This window comes from Dipodomys spectabilis, unplaced genomic scaffold (assembly GCF_019054845.1).
Source record: "Dipodomys spectabilis isolate Male_0828 unplaced genomic scaffold, ASM1905484v1 ptg000148l, whole genome shotgun sequence".
NCBI classification, from domain to species: Eukaryota; Metazoa; Chordata; class Mammalia; order Rodentia; family Heteromyidae; genus Dipodomys; species Dipodomys spectabilis.
In genome coordinates this window covers 745,440-772,291 of record NW_024870825.1, presented here as the reverse complement: position 1 = coordinate 772,291, position 26,852 = coordinate 745,440, and the positions used below count along the sequence as shown (strand labels likewise).

The 26,852-nt window shown below is 48.5% G+C and overlaps 1 protein-coding gene across 1 annotated transcript in view; it reads right to left on the bottom strand.

Moving 5' to 3' along the window:
• Window positions 1-25,916, bottom strand: part of Tbx15 (T-box transcription factor 15) — a 91,259-nt gene extending 65,343 nt beyond the window's left edge. Inside the window, exon 1 of the mRNA XM_042692350.1 lies at window positions 25,703-25,916. Within this exon, the coding sequence (XP_042548284.1) occupies window positions 25,703-25,916 (214 nt within the window). The remainder of the gene's footprint in view (window positions 1-25,702) is intronic.
• Between the last annotated feature and the right edge of the window lie 936 nt (window positions 25,917-26,852).

The window sequence follows — 26,852 nt, the reverse complement described above, 5'->3', positions numbered from 1 at the left end:
GTTTCTGGGCCCGATGTGCCTTTCTACCCAAATGCACTTCTCTAGCCTCACATGGGGAAACTTGCTACCTTCCTCCCAGTTCAACTTTCATCGGATTCACACCAGGAAGACAGCTCCAGTGCATTCTTGAAGGGGAATGGGAACAATGGGATGACAATCAGACGCATAGAAACACCTGCACAGCTTCCCTGCACTTTCCGCTCACCTTTGCCACCACCTAACCTTGGAGGTGACACCAGATTTGGTGATCGTCTCCCTTCGGCCACAGCTGCTGGCTTCTCGGGACCCTAGAAGAGAAGCCAGTGCTGAGAAATGCCAACGTTTGTACAACACAGTAAAGTGACCATGAGGCCGCGCCGGAGCAGGAGGGTGAGAGAAGGACAGCGAGGGAAGGCATGCCAGGCAGGAGGCGCAAGGTTGTCATTTATAGGAGATGACACAGCCTCTGAAGCAGGCTGTCGAGCACGGGGAGAAGCCCCTGAGGCTTGGAGCTCCGTGTTCTGGAGCCCAGAGGGTGTGGGACACAGGGACAAGGGCCACTCTGACTCAACCAGCCCCAGTGCTTGTTGCTCGTTGCTCATTGCTCGTTGCTTTGCAGGGAGGAGGGAGGGCAGGAACCGAAGTCTGGTCAACACAGAAGTGACTCCAAGCACCACTTAATCATCTGGACATGGCCCAACCCGTCCTCCGGGTGAGGGAAGGGAGCCATGTGTTCTTTTGGCTGTCAGCGGCTCTCACGGCCCCAGCCCGGCTGCAGTAGCAGGAAAGGTGGGATGCAGTGTTCCCCGGTGAAGGGGGTCACAGGAAGAGGGGTGGCTCGTGGGGTCCTCCTTCCTCTGGACCCCCATGCAGGAAACACCTAGTAGAGGTTCAGTAGACTGCAAAGGACTCTGGGCCCTTGCAAAGGCAAGATTGTGGTCTCTGATTCTATCCATACCCTGCCCGGATGGCTACATCACAGTTCAAGGCTTAGCCCAGGCAGGAAAGTCTATGAGACACTTACCCTCAATGAAGAGGAGCAGTGGCTCAAGGGGTAGAGCACCAGCAAAAAAGGCCAAGCAAAAGCATGAGGCCCTGAGTTCAAGCCCCAATACTGGCACATGCACAAACACATACACACACACACACACACACATATACACACACATGCACACACAATTCTAATACATGAAACCCGAAGTTTACCAAATGAAATTGCTGTCTCCTTTGATGACAGTGGTATAGAGAAGGCACATCACATTTGTTGTTGTTGTTGTTGTTGTTTTGTCAGTTGTGGGGCTTGAACACTGGGCCTGGGCGCTGTCCCTCAGCTCTTCAGCTCAAGGCGAGCGCTCTACCACTTGAGCCACAGCACCACTTCTGGTTTTCTGGTGGTTCACTGGAGATAAGGGTTTCATGGACTTTCTTGCCTGGGCTGGCTTTGAACCATGATCCTCAGATCTCAGCCTCCTGAGTAGCTGGGATGACAGGCGTGAGCCACTGGAGGCGGCCACATGTGTTTTTGTAGGACAACAAAGCACATTGTGCAAACGTCAATGAGTGCTGAGTACTGGATAAAAGCTTTGGGGGGGGGGGGGGTGAGCTGCTAATACATTTCTCAATTACAGAGGAATAAATATTATCATCTAGAAATAGTCTTGAGCTTCTATCACTTCAAATGGTGCCTGCATATCTGTAGTACACTATGACAATCAGGATGATGAAGAGTGACTGTCACCACTCCCCCAAAAGTGAACCAGACTTTCAGTCTCATCCCCAGGGCTAGAGGCAGCAATGGAGCCTCCCAAGTGAGTTCAAAAGACCATGACGCTGTGGCTCACAGGCCTCAAAATCAACTACACGGACAAGCGGAGTAACAACAGGGCTCCTTGAACTTCAAGTGTGTCTGCGTCACCATGTCCAATTAGTGTGAAATGCAATGCATCATATCAAGGGGCTTGATAAAAAGGGCGCAGGGGCTCACGCCTGTAATCCCTGCTACTCAGGATGCTGAGATCTGAGGACTGTGGTTAAAAGCCAGCCTGAGCAGGAAAGTCTCTGAGACTTTTATCTTCATTTAACCACCAAAAAAAAAAAAAAAAGGCCAGAAGTGGAGCTATGGATCAAGTGGTAAGGCACCAGCCTTAAGTGAAAAGGCTAAAGGACTGAGTTCAAGCCCACAGTACCAGCACACACACAACAATATTGCATGTTTGCTTGAATTGAACAACAACAACAACAAAGAACAGCAGCTCCAAGCACCGACCCAATTATCCTCTTTAAAATCCTTACAGCCGTGACTATGCCTTACTCTTCTACAGACTTTATGTAGAAAATAGCTCCTGAATTTCATTGAATGGACTATTTGTTTCAGGACTCGTATAAAGACAGCCAACTGCACGTGTGCACAGGTCACGGGAGGTTTAATCGCTGCAGTCAAATGCACAACCCTGCTCATAACTGCACACAGCCATTCTTTGGAGTGGGGTAGCAAGAGCCAGGCAGTGTCGCTGATCTGCCCTCTAGCCCCGGGGGTTTCCAGCAGATCCAACTCTTTCCTACTACAGGAAGGGATAAACACCCTTTGTCTATTTCCTCTCACCTCCAACAGCAAGGCAGCAGTAGCACTAATTAGTTGTAATGGGGTGTTCATTTCACACGGTCTCAGTAGGTTGCTTGCCTTTCTTTGAAATGGTCTGGAAACAGCCTTCATTGAAACATCTGAAGATAATTGAGCCAAAGTTGCACCCAAACACCCTGAGTGACATGCTTTTATTCCTCCCTCACTAATAAGAACGCTTTGCTGCCATTCCTTATTTACTACAGATCTAGACACCCTTAGGCAATGAAATCTTGCACCCCAGGACCCTAAAAGACTAAGTGGGAAGGAGGGTTAGTAATAAATGGAGGGGCAGGGAAGCTTCAGACAGAATAAAACCTGGTGTCTGCTTAAGGGACAGGAGAACGGCCCTGCAGATCCATAAACTTAAGCTTCAGAGCTGGAAAACAAAAACAAAAACAAGGGGCAGGAATTGGGGTAAGAACTGAAGGTCTATGATAAAAATCAAGTTCCAAGCCAGGCACTGGTGGCTCATGTCTATCATCTTAGCTACTCTGGAGGCTGAGAGCTGAGAATCACAGTTCAAAGCCAGTCTCAAGCAGACAAATCCGAAAGACTCTTGTCTCCAACTAACCAGCAAAAAGCCTGAAGAAGAGGTGTGCCCAAGTGACAGAGCATCAGTCTTGAGTGAAAGCCAAAGAAGAATATGAGACCCTGAGTTTATGCCCCAGTATAAGCATGCACACACACACGTGCACACGCACGCACATGCACATACACACACACGAAAAGAATCCATTTCCAAGTATTTTTCATAGACCAAGATATATTTTTCAAAGTCAGGAGAATGTTTCCTGACACGTTTTTGGCAAGCAAATGCAATGATATTAATTAACAAGCACTAAAACTGTTTTCTAACATATTGTTGGCAAGTTAATAGACAAATAGGCTTTCAAACACTGTGGCAGAAAAGTAAATTAAGCATCCTCTTTGGGAGGAACGTCCATCAACTTTTAAATGTCATAATGCTAGCTCTACAACTCTACTTAGAATTTATTGCATAAACATTATCACCAAAAAAAATGTCTGCAATTAATCAAGAAGCAAATGACTGACAACAGCCTAATGTTTCAGTAAAGTAAGTCTGATAAAAGTTACGATACATTCACCAAATACAAAACCTTTGTGAAACATGGAGGGGCGCTATTTAACAAGCTACAATGTAGTAGTTCAATGTTAAAACCATAAAATTCAAAGCACTGTATACATCATACCACAATTAGTGTCTGCATGGTAAGGGTGTGCACTCGTGCATATGTGTGCAATTACTCTTGTAGTTCATCCACATGACCCATGAGCATCTATCCACAACGATGCATTCTGGGATGCATGATTACTTCTTGGTCTATGCTCTCCACTGAGTATTCGTTGGGCTCTTGGAATTGTTTATTATGTGCACAAAATATAGATTGGGGGATATGGGGGTTACAATAACGGGTCTTGAACTCAGGGCCTGGACACTGTCTCAGGTCTTCAGCTCAAGGCTAGTGCTCTACCACAAGAGCCATAGCACCTCTTCCAGTTTTCTGGTGGTTCATTGGAGATAGGAGTCTCATGGACTTTCCTGGCAGGGCTGGCTTTGAACCGTGATCCTCAGAGCTCAGCCTCCTGTGTAGCTAGGATGACAGGTGTGAGCCACCAGAGCCCATCACTCAAGCACATTTTTAAATCTTTTACCTCCTTTTACCCAGAGTCCAGAGCACTGATCACTAATAGGGAGCAATCATACCTACCCCACACTGCTACATGTCCTGGACACACTGTCTTCACTGGTTTTCCTGTGTCTAAAATGACTACTAGTTTCATTCCTGATGGATTCAAATGTGATTCTTCACATGACTTTTTTCCTTCCTACGACAGACAGTACTTTGAAAGAATATACTGCTTTATAATGTGAAATATTATCAGTATTATACAAGTGATCTTTTTGGTCAAAAGCCAACAATTTGTCTAAATTTTCCAGCCAGCTGTTTCAGTCAACAGAGTGCATATAGCTGGGTGCCAGTGGCTCACACTTATAATCCTAACTACTCAGAAGGCTGAGATCTGAGGATCAAGTTGCAAAGCCAGCCCAGGCAGACAAATCAGAGAGTCTTATTTCCAAGAAAGCAGCAAAAATCCACTAGTGTAGCTGTGGCTCAAGTGGTAGAATGATAGAACGCTATCCTTGAACAGAAAAAGCTAAGCAAGAGGCCAAGGCCCTGAGTTCAAGTCCTAGTATCTGCGTGTGTGTGTGCGCACACGCACACACACACACACACACACACACACACACACACACACACACATAGAGCAGTGGATATAATAAAATCATAGCTCAGCACAAACAAATCTAAAATGTGATTGATTCACTTATTCTCACATATATGTATTGAAACCAAGGATGATGTAAGGTCCTGAGATATACAGACACAGAAGATTCACTCATGATGTAAAGGAATGACAAAGTTGAGGGAAGGGAGCAGAGATAAACAAGTATTCATGCTCCTGCAACACCACAGCAGTCTACCAGAGTTACGAGCACAAGCCAGAGGAGAGGAAAGGTTGAGTTGACCACATGATGCCTGCAAAACACTGACTTTCACCTACACATTCGCTAGATATCAAGATATGCAGGCAAAAAGCAATTGCTCACAACACTGCACATTTATTTGTGGAGGGATCTGCAAGTTATTAGTAGTAGTGTTTTGTAACAGGATGCTAATCAACATGCTTGTTTAGTATTGTTTCAACTTAGTCAACCATCTAATTTAATAATTCCCAAACTGAAGGACCAAAGAGACTCAATGATTGGTGGTTATTTCAGATTTCATAGTGGTTGGAACACTGGGGAAGAATTACAGAAGGGACTTGGAAGTAGCAACATTAGGAGACAATGTTTCAATCACATTGATTTTAAGTAATGTGTTTCCCATCATATCACTTCAGTGTTAAGTTTTCCAGCCTGGTGGACAAAGTTGTATCCAACAACACAACAGTTCATCTACTTACTAGGGAGTCAAATCCAACACATAAAGGAAGGAGAGAGACAAAGAGAAGATAAAATCAGCAAAGCCATGTGACAAAATACTGGAAGTCAAATGAAAAGGTTACCAAACATTTCTCTGTGTGTGTGTGTGTGTGTGTGTGTGTGTGTGTGTGTGTGTGTGTGTGTGTGTGTGTGTACCAGAATTGGAGTTTGAACTCAGGGCTTATTTTACGGTTTGAACTCAGGACTTGGACACTGTCCCTCAGCTTTCTCACTCCAGGCTGGTGTTCTGCCACTTCAGCCACAACTCCACTTTCAGCTTTTTGCTTGTTACTTGGAGGCAAGAGTCTCACAAACTTTCCTTCCCAGGCTGGTTTCAAACCTCAATTCTCAGATCTCAGCCTCCTGAGTAGCTAGGATTATAGGAGTGAGCCACCAGCACCTAGCCTACATTTCACTTTTAAACTTGTGTTTTCTCAATTCAGTGTTATGTTTGCATCTGACACATATTCTAAGAATTGCAAATATTGGGCAGAGCTTTCTGTGTTAACCCACATGAAATTAAATCTAATTCTAATATACTTCACTTCAGGAATGGTATTCTGTTTTCAGTGTTAAAACCTTGAAGGGGTTTCATCTTTCATGACCTTGATAAATCCAATTATCTTTCATGACCTTGATAAATCCACAACCAAAAACAATAACCTATAACAATAGCAATAACAATAAAACAAAAACACCATCCTGAGCCTCATTCGCCTAGGGAGGCTATAAACAGATATTACTTGCTGCCTCCCGCCTCATTATTTCAATAGCCACAAATCATTTCTGTTGCAACAAGAACCAATTCTATGTCCTTGCTACAATAATGAACGTTCTCCGTTTCGACATTTGTTTGGGTGTTGGAAGAACTGTTGTTGCCATAGCTTTAAAAATACAGATTCCAAAGCACTCAGAACACACACACACACACACACACACTTACCAGACCTTTCTCTTCCAGGCATTCCTCCCAAGATCGCTCTGTCCAGCTTCCAGCTGCCCAACAAAACCATCTAAGAACTTTCCCAAAGTAAGGACCACTACCCTTCATCTCCATCCAGGGCTCCTACAGGGAGTCTGTGAGGGAGAGGACCCTCGTGTTGAGTGTTCACACACCTGTCAGGTACGGGAACAATGACATGGTCCTGTCTTGAGTGTGAGATTGAAGTACTCTGCAGCGAGCTCAGAAGACTGGGAACATGAGAGCTTGATTGTTTCTGAACAATTCAGGGAGATTGGAGTCTAGACTGTCTAGTCAGGAAATTAGTATTCACCAGACAGCATGGCTCACACTTCTCATCATAACTACTCAGGGGGCTGAGATCTGAGGACCAAAGTGTGAAGCCAGCTCAGGCAGGAAAGTCTGGGAGACTCCAATGAACCCACAAAAGACTGAAAGTGCAGGTGTGGCTCAAGTGGAAGAGCACCAGTCTTGAGCAAGGGGGGAAAATCAAGTGAGAGTGTGAGGTCCTGAGTTCAAGCTCCATTAGTGGCTCACATATGCAGACCATGCACGTGTGCACATGCATGCACGCACACGTGCGCACACACACACACACATACAAGTAATTGAGATTAGGAAGTCATTTTTTTTTAGGTTGTCCTGGGATGGAATGGCTCTAATATCAAAATCATTGCATCAGCCGGGCGCTGGTGGCTCACGCCTGTAATCCTAGCTTCTCAGGAGGCTGAGATCTGAGGATCGCGGTTCAAAGCCAGCCCGGGCAGGAAAGACCGTGAGACTCCTATCTCCAATAAACCACCAGAAAACTGAAAGTGGCGCTGTAGCTCAAGTGGTAGAGCGCTCGCCTTGAGCTGAAGAGCTGAGGGACAGCGCCCAGGCCCAGAGTTCAAGCCCCATGACCGCCAAAAAAAAAAAAAAATCATTGCATCAGCTAGCATAGGCTATTAGCAAGTTCTGGGTTAAAGAAGAGATGCTGTTTTGCAAGTCACTAAGTCACCAAAGACAAGTGGCCAGGAGTCAGGACAACTCTCTCCTCTGAGACTCTGCCCCAAGTTCCTTAGCACTCTGGACAAATTACTCATTTCCAATACCTCATGTCACACAAGGGAAAAACACCTCCAAAATCATAGCTTCGGTTCACACCCAGCTCTTTGTGGAAACAGGCAGGAAGAGCAGGATGTCAAACTCTGTTAACCACTGGGGCTCCAATGTGGTGGTCTTATGGTGTTGCACTCGGCGGTGGCTACCCCTGACCTTATAGGCCGGACAAAGCTGAAGAGAACCTGATACTTCGGTGAAGAATTAGAAACTGGCCAGGCACCAGTGCGGCTCACGCCTGTCATCCTAGCTACTCAGGAGGCTGAGATCTGAGGATCGCAGTTCAAAGCCAGCCCATGCAGGAAAGGCTGTGAGACTCTTACCTCCAGTAACCACCAGAAAACCGGAAGTGGCGCTGTGGCTCAAGTGGTAGAGTGCTAGCCTTGAACTGAAGAGCTAAGGGACAGCGCCCAGGCCGAGAGTTCAAGCCACACTACCCACAAAATAAAAGAATTAGAAACTGAGTGCTGGTGCCTCACACCATAATCCTAGCTACTCAGGAGGCTGAGATCTGAGTTCAAAGCCAGCCTGGGCAAATGAATCTGTGAGACTCTTATCTCCAACTAACCAGCAAAACGTGGGAAATGGAAGAGTGGCAAAAGTGACTGGTAGAGCACCAGCCTTGAGCACAAAAGCTAAAGGACAGAACACTGGCCCTGAGTTCAAACCCCACTACAGCAGTATAGCCATGTGCATGAACACACGTGCACGTGCGCACACACACACACACACACACACACACACACACACACAGCCACAGCATGTGCAACGTATTATCATCAGAGATGTGAAAGCAGGACCGAATTTCAGAGGCTGCTATGACAAGAATTTAAGGAGTTGTCATGTGCTCCTAAGAGCTATTCCTGAATTGCTTTCTCTTCCTAAAGAGAAATCCAGAAATGGTACCATGTTGGGATAGTGTCCTTCCAGGAAAAACATAATAAAATAAAATCATACATATCTATTGAACAATTTGTAGAGTCCGCTGTCTATTGATGTGGAAAAGCCTACAGAGGCAGCGTGAAATGTCCTTGTGATTCAGAAGGGAAGCTACTCTGATAGAGACACACAGACTCAGCCTTTTCCTCGCGTATATATGAAATGCTGAGAAACCTCCTTCCATACTTGGCTTTCCCAGGTCCAGCAAGCTTTTTGTGGGAGTTTTGTTCTCAGGCTCCCAAAGGCCTTCACTCCACAGTGTCTAGAACACAGCCACTGGCAGCGCCACACACAGCACAGCACTGGTCAGCCTTAAGATGCCATCACCAAGGTGGCTGTGGTAGCTAAGGCCCCAACACAAGCAAGTCTGCAGAGCTTTTTGTTCTGTAGCCACTCCTGGCTCTAGGTGAGGCAGGCCAGAAGACACAAAGGCCAAAGGCAAATAGAAAATAAGACTGTTTTCCAACTTGACCATCTGATTCAGACCAAGAGTAATATTAAGGAGTACTCTGTAGGATTTTTATTATCATATCCAGTATTATCTAGTATTATTATAACCAATATTATGTATATATATGCATATACATATATATGTGTGTATATGTATATCCAATACCCAGGTTTGAACCCAGGGTTTGGGCATTGTCCCTTAGCTGCTTCTCTCAAGGTTGGTGTACCAGCACCACTTGAACCACAGCTTCAGTTCAGGATTTGGGGTGAGGAATTGGAAATAAGAGTCTCACAGACATTCTCACCTGGCCTGGATTTGAACTTCCACCTCAGATCTCAGCCTCCTGAGTAGGACTATAGGACAATAGGACTAGAGGCTTGAGACTCCAGTGCCCGGCTTGAGTACCATGCGACTTGATATGACTCAGAAAGTATCTGGCAATGTGCATCTTCCTGACTCTGTAATTCTTCTTTTTCTGAAATGCATTCTCACAGAACGGCCTCATGTGACACTGTCCCTCCAGTTCACCCAAAGATGGCCTTGTGTTCAGGGAGGTTAGCTCTCCTCCTCCTTCTCCTCTCCTGACAGCCTGCCTATCTCCCATCGGGAGCAGAGCACAGAGCTGGAGCCACCAGTCCACCCTCTCACTATTCCCCACTACTCATGGGAAAGAAAAGACAGAAGAATTTCATTCTGCTTGGGTTTGGCCCAACTCCGCTTTCTCAGGAAAACATGTGTAATCTGGGTTTCATTTAGAGATATCCTTTGCAGTTCTGTTTAACACTGGGGATTTTCAGATTTCCTTTTATTCTGTTCCTTTTCCTCCTTTTCAGGAAACAGAGGGCACTGCGAGCATCAGGGCCTGAAATAAATTGGGCGAGATCGGGGACACAGATACTCCCCTAAAGTATGATTCTGCTTCTCAATGCTAACACTTCTTTAGGCAAAGACTCCAAAAATGAACCCCATGCAGCTATCACTCAGCACCTTCCATCCACAAGAATGCCTAATGGTGTAATCAGATCATCTCTCTCCTTACTCAAACCCAGTGGTCTGATCAGAGTTGTAGATGGAGAGTGCAGGGTATAAAGAGATCAGCTGACATAGCTTGGATCAAAAGAACCTAAAGGCAACTAGCAGACCCCTTATATCAGGCCTCCAGGACCATCTAAAAGCCAAGTTATGTCAGGGCACTGGTGGCTCACATCTGTAAGGCTAGCTACTCAGGAGGCTGAGAGATGAAAATCAAAGCCATGCAGGGCAGACAAAGCAAAAGACTCTTATTGCCAATTACCTAGCAAAGTAGAGCTATGGCTCAAGTAGTAGAGCACCTGCCTTGAGCCCAAAAGCTTAATGAGAATGAAAAGCACTAAGTTCAAATTCAGTACTGGCAAGAGAGGGGGGGAGGAAGGAAGGAAGACAGGCAGGCAGGCAGGCAGGCAGAAAAAAAAGAAATTATTTGATCAAATTACTCAGTAACAACCTCCACAAAATGGAGTTTTCTACGATGGCCAAAGAGAGTTCCTGGCATGTCAGTGGCATCCCCTAGCTGGAGTCCCTTGTGAGCATACATCACAGCCGCGACCTGGCATGGTGCAGTGAGGAACTCACATGGAGGCTTGTACAAGAGGAGCACTCTACAGCCAATATCCAGTCAGGTGCCAGTTGGTAGCATTCGAGAACTTTCTTCCACAGTGGTAATACCCAAATATGTGAGCTATAGGCAAATAAATGTCGTTTCCTGGAGCCACGACAAATTAAATTTGTCACTGCAGGAAAACACCTAAGAAAAGGGACATGAAGGAGGAAATCTTTTTCTGGTACATGGTCTCAGGAGAGGGTGTGTGGGAGCAGAGCTGCTCACCTCATGGTGGCCTGGAAGCGAGACAGAGACAGAGACAGCAGACACACAGAAAAATGGGCGGACAGAGACAGAGACAGAGAGGGAGCATACCCAGTCCTCTTTCTAGATCTTCCTTATAGTACTATCGGCAGGCAACTTGGCCTTTAGCCCCTTTCCTTTAGGGGACATTTCCTACCAAACCGTACCGGTCCCCATCTTCTGCCTCCATTTTCCACACCAGCCCACATAAATAAAGGACACTAGAACATGAAGGGCTGGTTGTTTTCTAGAACATTCCATACTCATCTCCCGACAGAGGTTCCAATGCATCACAAGGCTGGTACTGAGATGACAAGATAGTAGACCAAAAAAGAAAGATAGATGGAAGGAAGGAAAGAAGGAAGGGAGGGAGGGAGGCAGGGTGGGAGGGAGAAAGGAAGGGCCTCAAAATACAGGGGAAAATATCTTAGAATGTATCTTTTTTAAACTCCTTCAAAGTCTGTACCCATACCCCTGCCCCACTATTGCCCTTGTCTAAAGTCGAGCTTGCATTCTCAGTACTCACGAGGGACAAACCACACAGCTGTGGAGGCCGCGTAATCTGGGCAGGAAAACAGACAGGCAGAGAAAAAGAAGAATGCAGTTGAGCCCCAAGAAAAAAATGTTAACATCCGAAACCAATTCACCCACACAGCCTGTAGAGTATTACCCCAGCTCTGCATGGTACCTTATCACCCCAGCACTCCCCCTACACACACATACACATGTGTGTACATGCACAGACACATGCATGTGCACACACACATGCACTCACACACACAGGGATCATTTGGTTTACAATTCGCTTCCCTAGAGCCATCAGGTTGGCCTGTGTCTGGGAAGGCACTTCTGTAGTTCCTACCACCCAGAAAGCATCTCACAGAGATGCTGTAAATCTCTGTGCTGTCACACTCTGATCTGGGTAATGCACTGAGCACCAGATGGGATCTAAGGTTCCCAGGATTTAATACTGGTCAGGGAACCAGTGTGCCAAATGCTGAAGGAAAATACAATCGTGAGGCCTGTCTGACCAGCTGTGGGTCTTGCAGAATCTCTGCTTCTCATTGGACAGGATTCGTGAATCAGATCTAGTAAATCACCCAAGACTGCATACTCTATATTTTAAGACTCTGCCATACTCTATATTTCAAGAGCTTGTCTTCAGCCAGGCTCCCATGGCTCATGCCTGTGATCCTAGCTACTCAAGAGGCTGAGACCTGAGGATCATGGTTCGAAGCCAGCCCAGGTAGAATAGTCCATGAGACTTTTATCTCTCATTCACCAGCAAAAAGCTGAAGTGGAGGAGTGGCTCAGTGGTACAGCACCATATTTGAATGAAAAAAGCTAAGGGACAGACAGTGCCCAGGCCCTGCGTTCAAACCCCCAGCACTGGCAGATTTTTTTAAAGTTTGTTCTATACATGTTCCTTGGGAAAGGAAATAGGTCTTGAGCTTCATAGCCTCTGTTGCTATACAAACAGATCAAATTCCATTCATCAGTTGGCTGATCAGTAGGAGAAAGCAAAGCTCTGAAACAGTAATAAGGGTTTACATCTTCCCCTTCCTAACTTCCAAACACCACTTTCCTATCATCTGCCACAACAGACAGAACCCTAACAGACTGTACAATTAAACGGCCAAGACACGCATTAATGATAAAAGTCCACGCTCAGAAATCAGGGGAGGTAATGGGTGTAGATTTTCTCCAAATCCCTGTTGGAGACACCAGACTTCCTAAGAGAGGAAAGTGACAGAAAGACAGCAAACAGGTGGACCAGGAGAAAAAAAAGAAAAGAAAAGAAAGAAACAAACATTGGAACTCACTGCTAAGATCTCTGCAGCTCACTCCTAACTTCTCAACTATTTGCAGCCACGGAAGGGAAATGGAGCGGTGAGAGTGTATATCGAGATGAGAGATTTCTGCAAATAACTGATTCCATACCAACAGCCTCTCTCTGAAGAGCTGTTACAGACTTAGAAGTGCCACTGCAGTCACTCAGAGGTTAAAGTCAGAGCTGTGACTGAGAGCCAGCGGACGGACAGACAGACGGATGGACAGACGGATGGACATGCTTGCTGTGGGCCTTCAAGGCAGTTTCCTAATCCCCTGGCATTAAGACAAGAAGCCACTGTGGAAGTCAGAATCTCATCCTTTCTAAACTCAATCCCTGACAAAAGGATTTCAGAGTTTACCAAGAAATCTACCAGTTGCTAGTCACTGCCACTGATACTGTTCTAAGCTGTTCCATTTTGAATCAATTACCAATGTGACTCCATCCAAGCTGTTGTGAATGGAGAAAGAAATGGAGGGGGGCAGTTTGTTTCCCCTGAATTTCCCTGCACCAGGAGACTTCAGATCAGACACAATGTGTAGCCACTGCCCTTCCCACACTGAGAGTTCTGCGCATAAAAGTCAAGCACACCAACCACCTTGGGAAGACTTCACACAACCCCGGCAAAGATTTGAACGAAGCGCAGCTCCCCTCCTCTGCTGTTCCGGGAAACACTCCTCGGCCAGCTGGGAAAGTCCAGCACTCCTGGATCAGGGCTGGAATCCCGGCTACGTAGGAATTAGAGTCCTAGATAATTGCAGTTTAAAGTCAACTAGGACAGAAAGATCCAGTAAACTCCATCTCCAAAATAACTGGCAAAGAAAAGGATTGGAGGCATGGCTCAAGTGGTAGAGCACCAGCCAAGAAACTTGAGTGAGCGCAAAGCCCCCAGTTCAAAACCTAGTACTGCTTTAAAAAAAGAGTGTTATAAAAATTAATAACAGCAAACCAAAAAGGTAGAGACCCCCAAAATGTTAGCAAGGTCTTATTTCTGATTCCCTTGTCTCCATTTGGGGAAGGGCATGAATTCCCAGCAAATCCTGAACCACCAAGGCCTGGATTTAAATTCCAGCCAGGCTACTCAAACTGAACTGGACCTGTGTGATGCTTGGCAAGTTATTCAATCTGTGGAGCCTCGATTTCCTGCTGAGCAAATTGGGGAAACAATGATCTCCCACAGAGCCCTTTGGGAGTGAATGTAATAAGAGAATTTGGGTAGAGCCACAGGCTCAGGGTCTGATGGAGTAAGTGAGTTGTAAGCACTCTGAACTCAGATGACGCTTTGCATATCAGGTCAGAAAAGCACTGGAATGTCTATGCAGTCGACGCCAGGCCAGTCTAATTGGAAGACTGAGACCTGAATGCACATAGAAAAGCGCAGGCTCATCACCAGGTGCATGGGGGCCTGAGTGGTGGGGATGAAACACTCTGGCTGACCAAGGGATGTTGAGGGAGGGTTTCCCTCTCTGTCCTTCTTGCCCCCAGACACCCACTTTCTCCCTCTGCTGCCAGTAAACAGTATAAACAAGACTACAGGGGTAACAAAAAGAAGGTTTTTAAATAGTAAATTAGCTAATTCAAGTTTCTGGGTTTTTTGAAGAGAAAAATAGACTGGGAAAACCAGGATGGCCCTGGGTTTGAACATGAGACTGGAGCTTCTGGGATTTCTTTTAAAAGATTTACCCATGAGCACTGGTGCTCATGCTTATAAACTGAGCTACGCAGAAAGGCTGAGATCTTAAGATCGAGGTTGGAAGCCAGCCCAGACAGGAAAGTCTGTGAGACTCCTCTCTCCAATGAACCAGCAAAAAGCTGGAAGTGGAGGAGTAGCTCAAGTAGTAGAGTGCCAGCCTTAAAGGTGAAAAAAGCAAGGGTCAGTGTGCCTTGAGTTCAAACCTCAGCACTGTCACAGAAAGGAAAAAAAAAAAAAAGATTAACCCAGGCGCTTCTACTCTCACATGCAGCTTAATTATAGCTTTTTCTTTAGTTTGCTATGTTTATAGCCTTTCTCTGTGTCTCTCTGTCTCCGTCTGTCTGTCTCTCTCCCATATCAACACTCCCATCTCTCACCCTCATCCTTTACTACAGTCTCAACCAACTGGTGCAAGTGTCTCTTTTTGCTCAGAATGTGGGGGTGCCATGAGACTCTATCTCTGCAAAGAAAGAATCAATCTTGTTATTTCCTGCCAGACAAAGGTGCCCTTTAGAGTGTATCTGGGATATGGGTTGAAATGTCAGCAGCTAACCAAAGATAAGCAGAAGCAGGTCCGCATGCCATGTTGCTCCCTTTCCCTGAACCCAGGCTGGCTCTCCAGCCCTCTTGGAGCTCCATCTCCCAGTCCTCACTTCTGACTCCCTGCCCTGCCCACCCCCTTCCACCCTGAATATTCCCTCTCATCCTAGCTTTTGGCCTCAGCAGCCTGAACAGCAGCAGCTACGCCAACTTAGTTCTATTTGACTTTGTCAGCTGCGTGTGCTCTGATCCCATACTGTTTCCAGCCTTGGGCGATAAACAGTGAGGGTCCTCATGTCCCAAGCACCCCCTTACAGCAAAAGAACGGGGGAGACAGCAGTGGATGCCTATAGATCACAGTCCATACCAATGGCTTATTCAAGCTGCTCATCATCAACCCAACTGTGCTAAATCCATTTTTCTGTGTGCATGCTATACCTTCTGACCTTCACATCCATTGAAGGAATATACTCAAAATTCCAGTGTCACGGCTGAAAGTACTGGGATTCGAGGAAGTTAACTTTCCCACAGTCACACATTTAGGAAGTAACAGAACCAGGGCTTGGACATGAGCAGCGAGCAGGCTTTTAATCACTGTGCTGTAGAGTGAATGTGCTTATTTCCTCAAACAGAAATAAGAATAACAAGGCAGGGACTAGTGGTTCACTCCTGTCATTCTAGCTACTCAAGAGGCTGAGATCTGAGGATCTCAGGTCAAAGCCAGCTGTGGCAGAAAAGTCCTGAGATTTGTCTCTATAATTAACCAGCAGAAAACCAGAAGTGGCTCAAGTGGAACAGCTCTAGCCTTAAGCAAAAAAAAAAAAAAAAAAAAAAAGCTCAGAGACAGTGCCTAGGCCCTGAGTTCAAGCCCTGGAACGGGCAATAATAATAATAACAATAACAATAATAATGAGTAGCTGTCTGGGCTAGGCACCAGTGGCTCATTTCTGTAATCTGAGGCTCACAGCCAGTGCAGGCAGAAAAGTCCCTGAAACCCCAACAAACAAAGCAAAAGAGCCAGAAGTGGAACTATGGCTCAAACCAGAAGAACACTAGCCTTGAGCACAAAAGCTCAGGGACAGCACCCAGGCCCTGAGTTCAACTCCCAGAACCCAAACAACAACAACAGAAAAAAGTAGCTACCTCATAACAGTTTTTGATGTATGTATCTACAACCACATATTATTAGTTTGAATGTGTCTATGTGTGTATCCTATGCACAATGGCTGGCACATAATCCATGATCAGTGAGTGTTTTGACATGTTACAACTATACATATTGTGTTATCGTTTATGATAATCTTCTTATTTATTAAATGGCTTTTACGGACCAGCCACTTGTACTAAGGGCTAGACAAAGCAATGAAGACAAAATCCCAGCCCAGGGAAGTGTACAGAATAGCAAGGACAGTCAGTAAATCCACATCCTCTGTGACTGTAGGAGACTGCAAAGAGCTGTGGAAAGCAAGAGCCTTAGATGAGGTGAGAGACACCTTGGACTACAGAAGCCTATAAGGAAATAAAGCCTCACCACACAAGAAACATGAGAAACCCTGCTTGGTATGCGCTGGGCAGAGCCTGACCCTGCTCTCCAGTTCAGAGGCTATGAATAGAGGTTTTGAATGCTAAGCTGTCTTCTGCTCTATCTTGTTGACAAGCGTTTTGCCTGTTACTAAGTCATCCTTTTAGCGATCTCACATCTCTGCCAGATCAAGATCTCGGCTTAGCAGACTAGACATAGAAAATAGTTACAGCGGTCTCAAATAGTAATGAAGAGAGGGTAACTGACTTATTTATTTATTTATTTGGCCACTAATTCAATTCACCAAGAATGATCATTTTCTCCATCATCATTTTTTTTCTCTCAACATGCAGAGTTTCTTTTGTTATTCCTGGGACTAGCAATGAATAGCATATTTCCTCTCAATTTGTGAATCTCATAGAACCCTTCCAGTATAGTTTTACAGGAAACAATGGGTTACTTCAAACACAAAAGACTGGAAATCACAGGCCCGAGATTCTCAACATGTGATCATAATATAAATCTTTTTCAAGAGCTTGATGAAAGTTGCTAACTTGAACTCTAAAGAAATATATCTATATAGGTCTTGTATTGCTATTACTGTTATTTTCCATAACTGTAAGAAAACTTCCATTATTCCAAAAAGTGAAGAAAAAGGCCAAGTATGGCCAAGGTATAGGAGAAGATGCTAAGATTTTCTGTTTGTTTTCTATGTGCTGGTACTAGCAATTGAACTCAGGGACTAGATGTTCCTCTAGTGTTATCACTGAAGGCTAGCACTCTACTTCTGGCTATTTTGCTAGTTAATTGAAAATAAGTCTTGTGGACTTTCCTACCTGGGCTGGCTTGAAATCACCACCCTCAGATCTCACCCTCCTGAGTAACTAGGATTACAGGCATGAGTCACTGGTGCCTGGCTAAATGCTGAGATTTTTTAAGCAAAAGTTAACAGCATCAGGAAATCTTATAGCTCTAGGGGCCTCATGTTTCATTTGAGCCCAGCTCCCTCGGCTCACTAGTTGAGGCCTCTCCAGTGACTATGAAACCATTTTAAAACATTTTTTCCCACATTAATATGTCTGCCTGTGTATATCCCTGGTTCCGACATGAATGCTAAAGATAGCATTTGAATCTAGGTCTTCTAATTAATGCAACCCAGCTGTGTCTTCCTACAGTAATGCATGGACTCAGTACAGAAGAGAAAGGTCTGTGGAAGAGAAGAAGAAGAAGAAGAAGAAGAAGAAGAAGAAGAAGAAGAAGAAGAAGAAGAAGAAGAAGAAGAAGAAGAAGAAGAAGAAGAAGAAGAAGAAGAAGAAGAAGAAGAAGAAGAAGAAGAAGCTTTGCAGTATAGCAAAGACAAAATAAACAGCTAAGATTTCTGAAAGGATCGATTATTCAGTTCTCCTCTGCAAGCTTCTTTATGCCTTTCATTTTTTAAAGTAATGCTTCAGGGGAAAAAGTGCATAATTACAGCTTTTCTTGGTCTTCATTGCCAAAAAAAAAAAAAAAAAGCAAATTATTAATTAAGCTCCTGTACTGAAAAACGGGAGCCCAGTAAAAACCTGGTTGCATTCAGTGCTGGCACAAAGCTTCTCGGTCCTTCCCTCTGTGAAATCGGTCATTTTTTTTCTTTTTCTTTTCCTGCTTTCTTTTGTATATACTTCGTTTTTGTATTATCTTTAAGCAGTGTGCAAACGGATTTCAATTCAACGTGTCAGCGTATGAATGCAATGCATCCTGATCAACCTTACTCCTTCCATTATTCTCCCCGTCATTCCTAGCTTACCCTCATCACCATTAATTTACCTGGCTCCCTTTTCACATAAACTAGATTGTTTTTCTAGAGCAAGAATGGAAGTTCTGCAGCACACAGCTCATCTAACAGCAGGAGAGATCTGGGCCTTCCCCTCCGAGCCAGGAGAGACTCCTTGTAGCAGGACTTGGTTTTCCCTAAGGCTGAGCTCTGAGGCAAATCCACTCCCACTGCTGATCAGTCTCAGTCTATGTGTAAAATTGAGTGGTTTCTCTTTTTTAAACAATTAGTTATTAACCAGGCAGGGTGGCTCAAGCCTGCAATCCTAGCGACTCAGGATGGGGTTGAGATCTCAGGATGGAGGTTCAAAGCCAGTCGGGGTTCGAGCAGGAAAGTCCTTGATATTCTTGTTTCTAATTAACCGGAAAAGAGCTGGTAACGGAACTGTGGCTCAAGTAGTAGAGCACCAGCCTTGAGTGGGGAAAAAAAAACACTAAGGAACAGCACCCAGGCCCTGAGTTCAAGTCCCAGTTCAGGCACATATATAAAGAAGCAAAGGAGCACTGGAGAGCGTTTCTTTGTTTAAATGGGCATGCAGGCACTGGGTTCCTTTCTGGAACCCCTCACACGGAGAACCAACAGGACAACTTTCTTTTTCTTTTCTTTTTTTCTTTTTTCTTTTTTCAACCAGACTGACTACAATATTTACGGACCCTAGAATTACCCATTTGGAAATGGTTAAGGATTAAAAGTTCTGCAGGCCGAGGGATTCTTGGTTTCTAATTGCTAATGTTTGAAGTCGGTTTGAGTCCTTGGAAATTTGCTCAGTCTGATGAAAGCAAAACTCAAAACTCCCCTCAGGGCGCGAGGTGCAAGATCCTTTTTCATTTGCTGTGTTTTCAGGGGTCTGATTGGGTTTTTTTTTGGGGGGGGGGTCTTTTACCAAGGCCCTCCCGGCTCCCCCAGGACCCTGACATATTTCTCCCCGGTGCAATTAGAGCTAAGGGACACACAGCGTGGCCCCTGTGGGACGAATCCCGCCTGCCTGCCTGCCGGGCTGAACCTCAGGGCGAGAGCTGGACCTGAGCTCTGCGCTCCCGGGCGGGCGGGAGGGAGGGCGGGCGGGCGGGCGCAGTGAGGGCAGGGAGGAAGGGGGGAGTGGAGACCCCGCGGAGACTCGGGAACTCGTGGTGGTCACTTCTCTACCTTGTAGAGGTCACCTGGTTGCTCAGTGTTCCCAGCGTGGGGTTCATACCCAGGAAGGAATATGAAGGAATATGACCCTGATTTTGTCCGAAGTGAAATGTCGCCTGATTGTTTTTAAGGGAGGAAAAGGGGACATTTTCCATATGAAGGAGGAAGAAAATCAATTCTCTCTGAGCCCATTTATTACCTGGGGCTTTGTTCCTGAATGGGAGAAAGTAGAGCGCAGGGGCAGGCACGACTAAACCAGCCCTTCCCAAGGGGAACTCAATTGCCATTAGTCCCAAGTTGCTTTTTCCTTTTGTTCTTTAAAAAAAAAAATCCTACAAAGTGTGCTGTGGGTTTTTGGGAATGGCTCATTGAATCCTCTGCAAAAATATTATAGAAAATGTAAGATCCATGAGAAACTCGCAACATGTTTTTCATACATTCCTAAATTAACTTGAAGCCCTAATTATCGTCCAGATCTCTCTCGATTACTCTATTCACTTTCGATGTGGAAAACACAAAACTACTCTTTACAACAAGAAGCCATGTTGTGGTCATTTACTAAAGCTAGCAAAAATTATTCACAGGATCAAATGCCGATGTTAAAGAAAAATTTCTCTCTCACAGTGCATTTTTTCATTGTATCTGTACAGTCTCACTCTTTCACTTAACTCAAAGAGTTAAACGAAAGCACATCAGTAGCTACAAATTTCAAATCTGAGATTCTCTAGAATTTTCCAATGATACCCCAAAATAACAAAATTTTTGGCTTTCCAAATTTTATGTTCCCAGTTTGTTACACACACACACACACACACACACACACACACACACACACACACACACAGAGCAGTTTCTTGTCACTAATGTATCATCTATATGTCATTAAGAACTCGTGGCTATAACATCACGGTATTCACATACATTTGTGTGTACATGTATTTTCAAATGCTTATTTATAAAGAGCAAAGTTAAGTAACAGGAAAGCATGTTTTTAATGCTGAATAAAATATGGTGTTTGCAATATCATGCAATATAATATAGTGTTTTCACTTCTCTCCTGAGCAAAGCCCCATGCCTCCAAGTAAAGCCATTACAGGCTCTGGTGAATTGCTGATTAGTCTAGGCCAGTTGCTTAAATCTCCCCCCTCCCCGCCCCCCCCTTCTTGGTCACAGCATGTCCTCCTTACTAAGTCTCATTTTCTACCCAATACTTAGTGCACAAGGGCCTCATCTAAATTAACTAATGATTATCCTTCTTCAAAGAAGTGTAAACAGACCCTAATATATAAATTTGCTAATTGCTGTTCCTAGAGCATACCTCCGAGTATCTCAATCATACACCCATAAAATCACAGGCTTGCCAGAACCCAGAACACAAGAAAGCAAAAATAAACCATGTGGATACAACTGAGAAAGGGTGAGAAAGCTCTTTTTTCCCCCTTCTTTTGGGAAAAAAAAAGTCAAAAGCCAAACCTCAGGTGGGATAGTTCACTCCTCTAGTCTCTATGGAACTCTTAGTGTTTCTAGAGTAATGAGTAACTATACATGGAGAATAACGGTCCCCTGGATTTGTGCATTTTGGAAAAGAGGAATGAAAGCGCCCTGCCACTGGCCACCATCAGTGGCCGATGTGCTTTGTTCTGAATGTGAAACTTCTCTGAGAAGGAACTCTCCCCCAGATCGGCCAAATAACGATTTCCTCTGAAGTCTAACCAAGTTCAACCGGAGCTCACAACCGGGCTCTGGAGGAAGAGCTCTCTCATCTCACTAATACTATAAGTTTTGTTCGGTTCGGGGTGATGGGCCTGGAATGTTCCATTCTTTCATACTAACATTGGCAGCTCTCGGGAATGCTGTGTGAACCCCATCCTTATGCCTTCTGAGTCTTTTCCCTGTGGTGGGATCGGTGATCCCATGATCAATGGCTTGTTTCCACTGGGCTCACTTCCTTCCACCCAGGCAAAGGATAGAGAGGACTCAAATCACCAATGCCCAATTCTTCTGTTTTGACTCTCAGATTCGACCCCTCCTGGCATTTCTCACTGGCTCTCCGAATGTGGCATGCATTTAAGATACTTCCAACTCAGTTTCAGGATTTAAATTGTTGGAGCGTCTGAGCTTAATATGAGGATTCCAAGTGCTGGGGAAAACGGGTAGACCTTATCAATACAATCCAGTCCTCCTCCACTTTAAGAAATTCAGCTCTGAGGTTAAGATCTGAGGACCACACTTTGAAGCCTAGGCCAAGCAAAAACGTACCTGAGACTCTTATCTCCAATGAACTACTAAAAGCTGGAAGTGAAGGTATGGCTCAAGTGGTAGAGTGCCAGCCTTGAGTGAAAAAGCTGTAAGGGACAGAGACCCATCTCTGAGTTCGAACACATGGAGTCCAATTCTTCCTCTCTACGTAAACTTAACCCCCTGAGTTTTTCTTTCTGGAAAGTTCATTTATTTTAAAAAAATCAAGAAACTCAACAAAAGCAGTGGGTGCCTACAGGTAGCGTTCACGAAGAAACAGTGTTGGGTGGGTTGAGTGGAGGCTAGAGGTTGAGCGCTAGTCTACCGAGGATCCTCGCCTTTGTGCACCCCGGAGGAGGGGAGGCGGTCCCCGAACTCTCTGTTCTCTCTCCGTGAGCCCCACGGGGCTGGCTTCTAAAGATTGGGGATAGGGGCGGCCCCGGGGTGGCGCAAACCCAGGCCAAGTCCCGCTTCCTCCATCACAGCTCTAGTTCAAGCCGCCCCACGGGTCCCGGATCGCGGCAGGTTAGAAGTTTTCCCTTTCCTCCCTTGCTTTCCCCGGGGCGGCCTCTGCTTCCAGGTCCAAGGGTTCCGTTCCCGCTGCCCTGCCCGGAGCCCCGGATCGCGGCACGAAGCGCGTCCGACCCGCACTCCAAAGGCGAGGTGAGACGACGCGCGTCCCTGCTCCCCTCGCTTCTCCTGAACACAACCGGAGAGACCTGGGGGCCTCGGATTGCTGCCCCTGAGGCGCAGGGTGGCGGCGAGTGCCGGGCACAGCCCGAGCCACCCACAATGCCTTCCACGGACTCGACCCCGGGAAACCCCCGCGTCCTAGCCGCGCGTACGCGTGGCGCCCGAGCCCCGCTCCAGCCCCACGGCGAGCACCGCCCAACCACGTTCTCTCCTCTTGCTTCCAACCCATCGCCCTCCACGTGCGTGCATGGACACTCTTGAGTCACCGCGCTCAGGTCCCTGTTGCGTGTGGAGGAGGAGAAGGGAACGGAGAGTATTTTGTTTTTTAATCCCCCTCCTCGGAGCAAACAAAATAATTACCCGGCCCCAACCATCCCCGTGGACCTGGTTATCTCAAGTCCTAGCTCTGCGTGAGCACAGGTGTGCCCGCGTGCCCCAGCCTTTTGTGCGCCCACCCTGAGTGCGCCCGCGCCCGCGGCCGCCCCCCCCCCGCCCCCGCCTGCGGATTCTGAGGCGGGAAATCCCTGCGCACCGGGTTTGAATTATTTCGCTCCGCAGGGGACCGGGCGAGCCCTGGGCCCCGAGCCCCGGCTTGGAGACGTCGGATGGTGTCCAGCCCCAGACCCACGCAGTCGGGACTTAGCGTCCCGAAAGGTATCTCCAAGGCCCCAGCAGCTGCTCTGGCCCATCCAGACCCGCAGCGGCTGCGGGTGCTTCTCCAAACGCGTGCGGGGTGCGCGACTAGGGTGGTGGTGGAAAACCAACGGGCCTCGAGTGATCGGGGCTAATCGGCTCTATGGGGTTGGGAGGGGGGGGGTTCCCGCAGCTCCCAGGCCAGACTGGCACCAACTTAAGCCAGTCTGTCCAAACGCGGGAGACATCGATAGGGTGTGCTGGCGCAAAAGGCCGAGCGGCCTTTTGGATTCAAGTTCGATCAACACGGTCAGCGTTCTGTCATTGGAGTTTTGAGTTGTTTGAGGGTCCTGGCGTTTGGGGGCGGGGGGCTGGAAGAGAGTAAGAGAGGATGAGCTGCCCCCGTCGGAGAGAAAAGGATCATTAAGTTGTCCTCAAGGCCCGCGTGCATGGGGGGGGGGGGGGGGGGGAGCCCTGCGGCACGGAGCCTGTGCATGCGTGTGCGCATGTTTCCCTCCTCTGGCCGGATGGCAGTTTCGTTTCGAGTTTTGAATGTTTACCCCGGCGTTGCACTCTCGTGTAGGCCCAAAGCTGGGGAGCCAGGCCCCCTTTCCCCCCACCACCCCGTCTCCACCCCACACCGGGGGAGAAAATACAGATGGAGCAGGTTTGAGAGGCCCAAGCCCCGAAGAAAACGCTGCTCTGGGCCCGGTGGGTGGCAGGCATTTCTCCATCCTCGGCCTGGGCCTGCAATCCCGTCTGCGGCTACATAAAACGACAACAACAACAACAAAAATCCAGTCCTCAGAAGGCCCGGCCCTGGCCCCTGGCCCAGACCCCCTGAGAGCTGCAGCTCCACGCCACGACGCTTGTTTTCGGACAGCTGTTTTCCCATACAAGGTCCACATCCCAGATTATAAGAAAGTCCTGGTCCTGGCCAGAGCTCCAATTTGGGGACTCCCGCGCACCTGGCCGGGGCCTGTGGCCTGTGCCCCAAAGCCAGGAGTGCTCTCGTTGTGGCTTCCCCCTGCCCCTGAATCCCTGCCCATAAACACAATTTGTTTTCTAGCGTCCGCTGCCCGCCTTTGGTTACTAAAACGAAGGACAGAGTAAGGGCGCGGCCCAACTCCTCAGCTGCGTCTGAACTTCCCACCTTACTCACCCCATCCCGAAGGAGCTAGGGAGCAGAATTTGGGGGTACCCCCTCCTCTCCTCGCTTCCCGCAAAAGAAAACTACGAACTAAGCGTGATTTCGAGCATACGGTTGGCCCTTTGGACCCCAAGAACCCGGACAGAACCCCAGCCCCAAACGAATGGCTCCCCAGGCCTGACCAGGCCTGCAGCCTGCAAAGTTAAACTACTTCTGCCAAGTGAAACGGCTCCCGCCCCTTTCCCCCTTCCAGACTGCAAAAGGCCCGTCTGGGAGCTTTGAGAAGGCCCTAGAAAGATTCTCGACCACGGAGAACCTTCGGTGTGGACACAGCCACGCACTCCGAGACAGATGAAATAAATCTCCTTTTAATTTCGTTTTCATCGACCCATAAACATAATTCCCCAGCACTAAACCCAAATTCCGCCACAGGCCTCAAGAACACGGAGAATTCACGAAGCTCCCCTCCCCACCCCGCTCTGCAGGTCACCCACTAATCGGGTTATTATTAGCCTCGGGAGCATGGAAATTGAACTGTCACTGTCTAAGGAGAAAATGTAAGCGACAGCTGTCTCTGCTGGGATCTGGCTGGCTTTGGGGCTCGGAATCCCCGGGCTCCAGGCCGCCCCCCCTCCCGCCCCAGTGCGTCCCTCCCCCCACCCACACTGCCCCCCACTGGGTCTCCGCCAACACTTGGGACTCCTGAACTCCGGCTTGGTTTGGGAAGTTAAGGCTGGAAAACTTCTGGATACTCGGAACGCAGTGTTGTGCGTGTGTGTGCGTGCGCACCAGGGTGCTCCAGACAACAAGTTTCCTGCCGAGCGGTGGAATTCGTGACACTGCACCCAGAACTTTCCATTGTTTCCCTCTCCTCCCTCCCTCCATCCTAGGGCTCCTGCTTGACGTACGGACCTGGCGGCGGAATGGGGCCCGAACCTGGGTCGCGGAGCACTGGACTCGGAGCCCTGACTCACGGGTTTCGGGGTCGCTGCCCCGGTCGGCCTCACTATTAACGCAAAAATCCCGCCCCATGACCGCCCCGTGCGGGACCGCGTTCGGGGAGGGTGGTTTTGCTCCCGAGATGCGCCGACGCGGGGTAGTCACGCACGGAAACCTCTCCCTCGGGGTCCCCCGAAGCTGACTCAGAGACGGGGGCGCTCGGTCCTGCACCCCACCGGGCAGAAAGACGACCGCGCCCCGCCTTCGAAAAGAAGCCAGCCGGGGAGGACTCGGGGTGAAGGCCGAGGCACGGGGAGGGAGGCGCCCCGAGGTCCAGTGGCCCGCGACCGCCCCAACCCAGCTGCTGCGCCCCTTCCGCACGGGGGGTGTCCCCAAACTCCGCTCTGCCCCCCCCCCCCAGGCGCCCCGAAGAGAAGGGAAGGCGAGCGCGCAGGCCTCCGGGCTTAGAGTGTGGCGATTGGCCTGGAAGCGGCGGGCGGCGGCCCCGGCCTGCGCCCCCCCCCCCAGCGTGCGCCCCCCGCGTGCGCCCCGCGCCCCGCTCCCCGCACTCACCCGGGTGCGGCTCCAGGCCGTGCGCCGCCGCCGCCGCCGCGTCCTCGGCGTCCCCGAGCGGGCCGGCGGGGCTCAGCGCCTCCACGGACAGGTCCAGCCCCTTCTCCTCCCAGTCTCGCAGTTTCCGCTTCTTGTTCGAGCCGATCAGGGCTTCCACCGAGAAGGCATGGGCGCGCGAGCTCAGGGCGACTGCAGCTCTTCTCCTGTCGCTCATCTTAGCCGCCCGCTCGCGGGGACCCCTCGCCTAGCTCCCCCCGCGCGCCCCGACGCGGCGTGCGCCCGCCGGGCTCGGCAGGGACAGGCGGCGGCGGAGCGGGCCGGAGCCGGGCTGGGGCCGAGGCCGGGGCTCCGCTGGTGCCTTGCGCCCTCCCCCTGCGTCCTCCCCCCGTCCGCCCTCCGTCCCGGCCCGGGCACGCGCTCCCGGCTGCCCCGGCCTCCAGCAGCTAGCGCCCGGGAACGACACCCGCTAGCTGCCGGCTCCCGGCCCGGCCTCTCCGCCCTACCCACCCGCGCCGGCCGCGCTCATAGGCTGCGCCCGCTCCCGCTCATCTTTTTTTTATTTAATTCATCCTCTCTCTCTCCTCTCTCTCTCTCTCTCTCTCTCTCTCTCTCTCTCACTCTCCCTCCCTCTCTCTCTCTTTTTCCGATCTCTCCGTCCTCCCTCTGATCCAGACTTCTGGGAAGCTGCCCCCCTCCCCCCCAAATTCCTCTCCTTCTGGAGAACTGGGGGGCAGGCCGAGCACTCTCCTGTCCGAGGGGTGCGGGAGAGGGAGGGGGAGGAAGAAGAAGACGACCGAGGGGGGGGGGGGGAAAGCCAGCCCCCAACCAATGGCAGGAAGGGAACTGGAGAAAGCCGGAAAGCCTTGGCCAATGGGAGAAAAGGAGAGACTGAGGCTCAGGCCAAGGCGAGGCGCCCGGACGTGCCCTGGACACTCATGGGACCACTTTAACCCCTGGCTCCCCGGTGCCCCGGGACCCCCTGTGGGGAGAGATGAAGTCGGGGTTCTTTAAGGCTCCTGAAAACCCCGTGTCCGCTCGTTTTCCTCCCAGGTCGCTCGGGTCTCCCCGACACTGGGCGTGAAGTCATTTCATATCTGCGCAGAGAAAACCTTAACTTGCCACCCCCGAGGAGGGGAAATGAAGGAAAAGA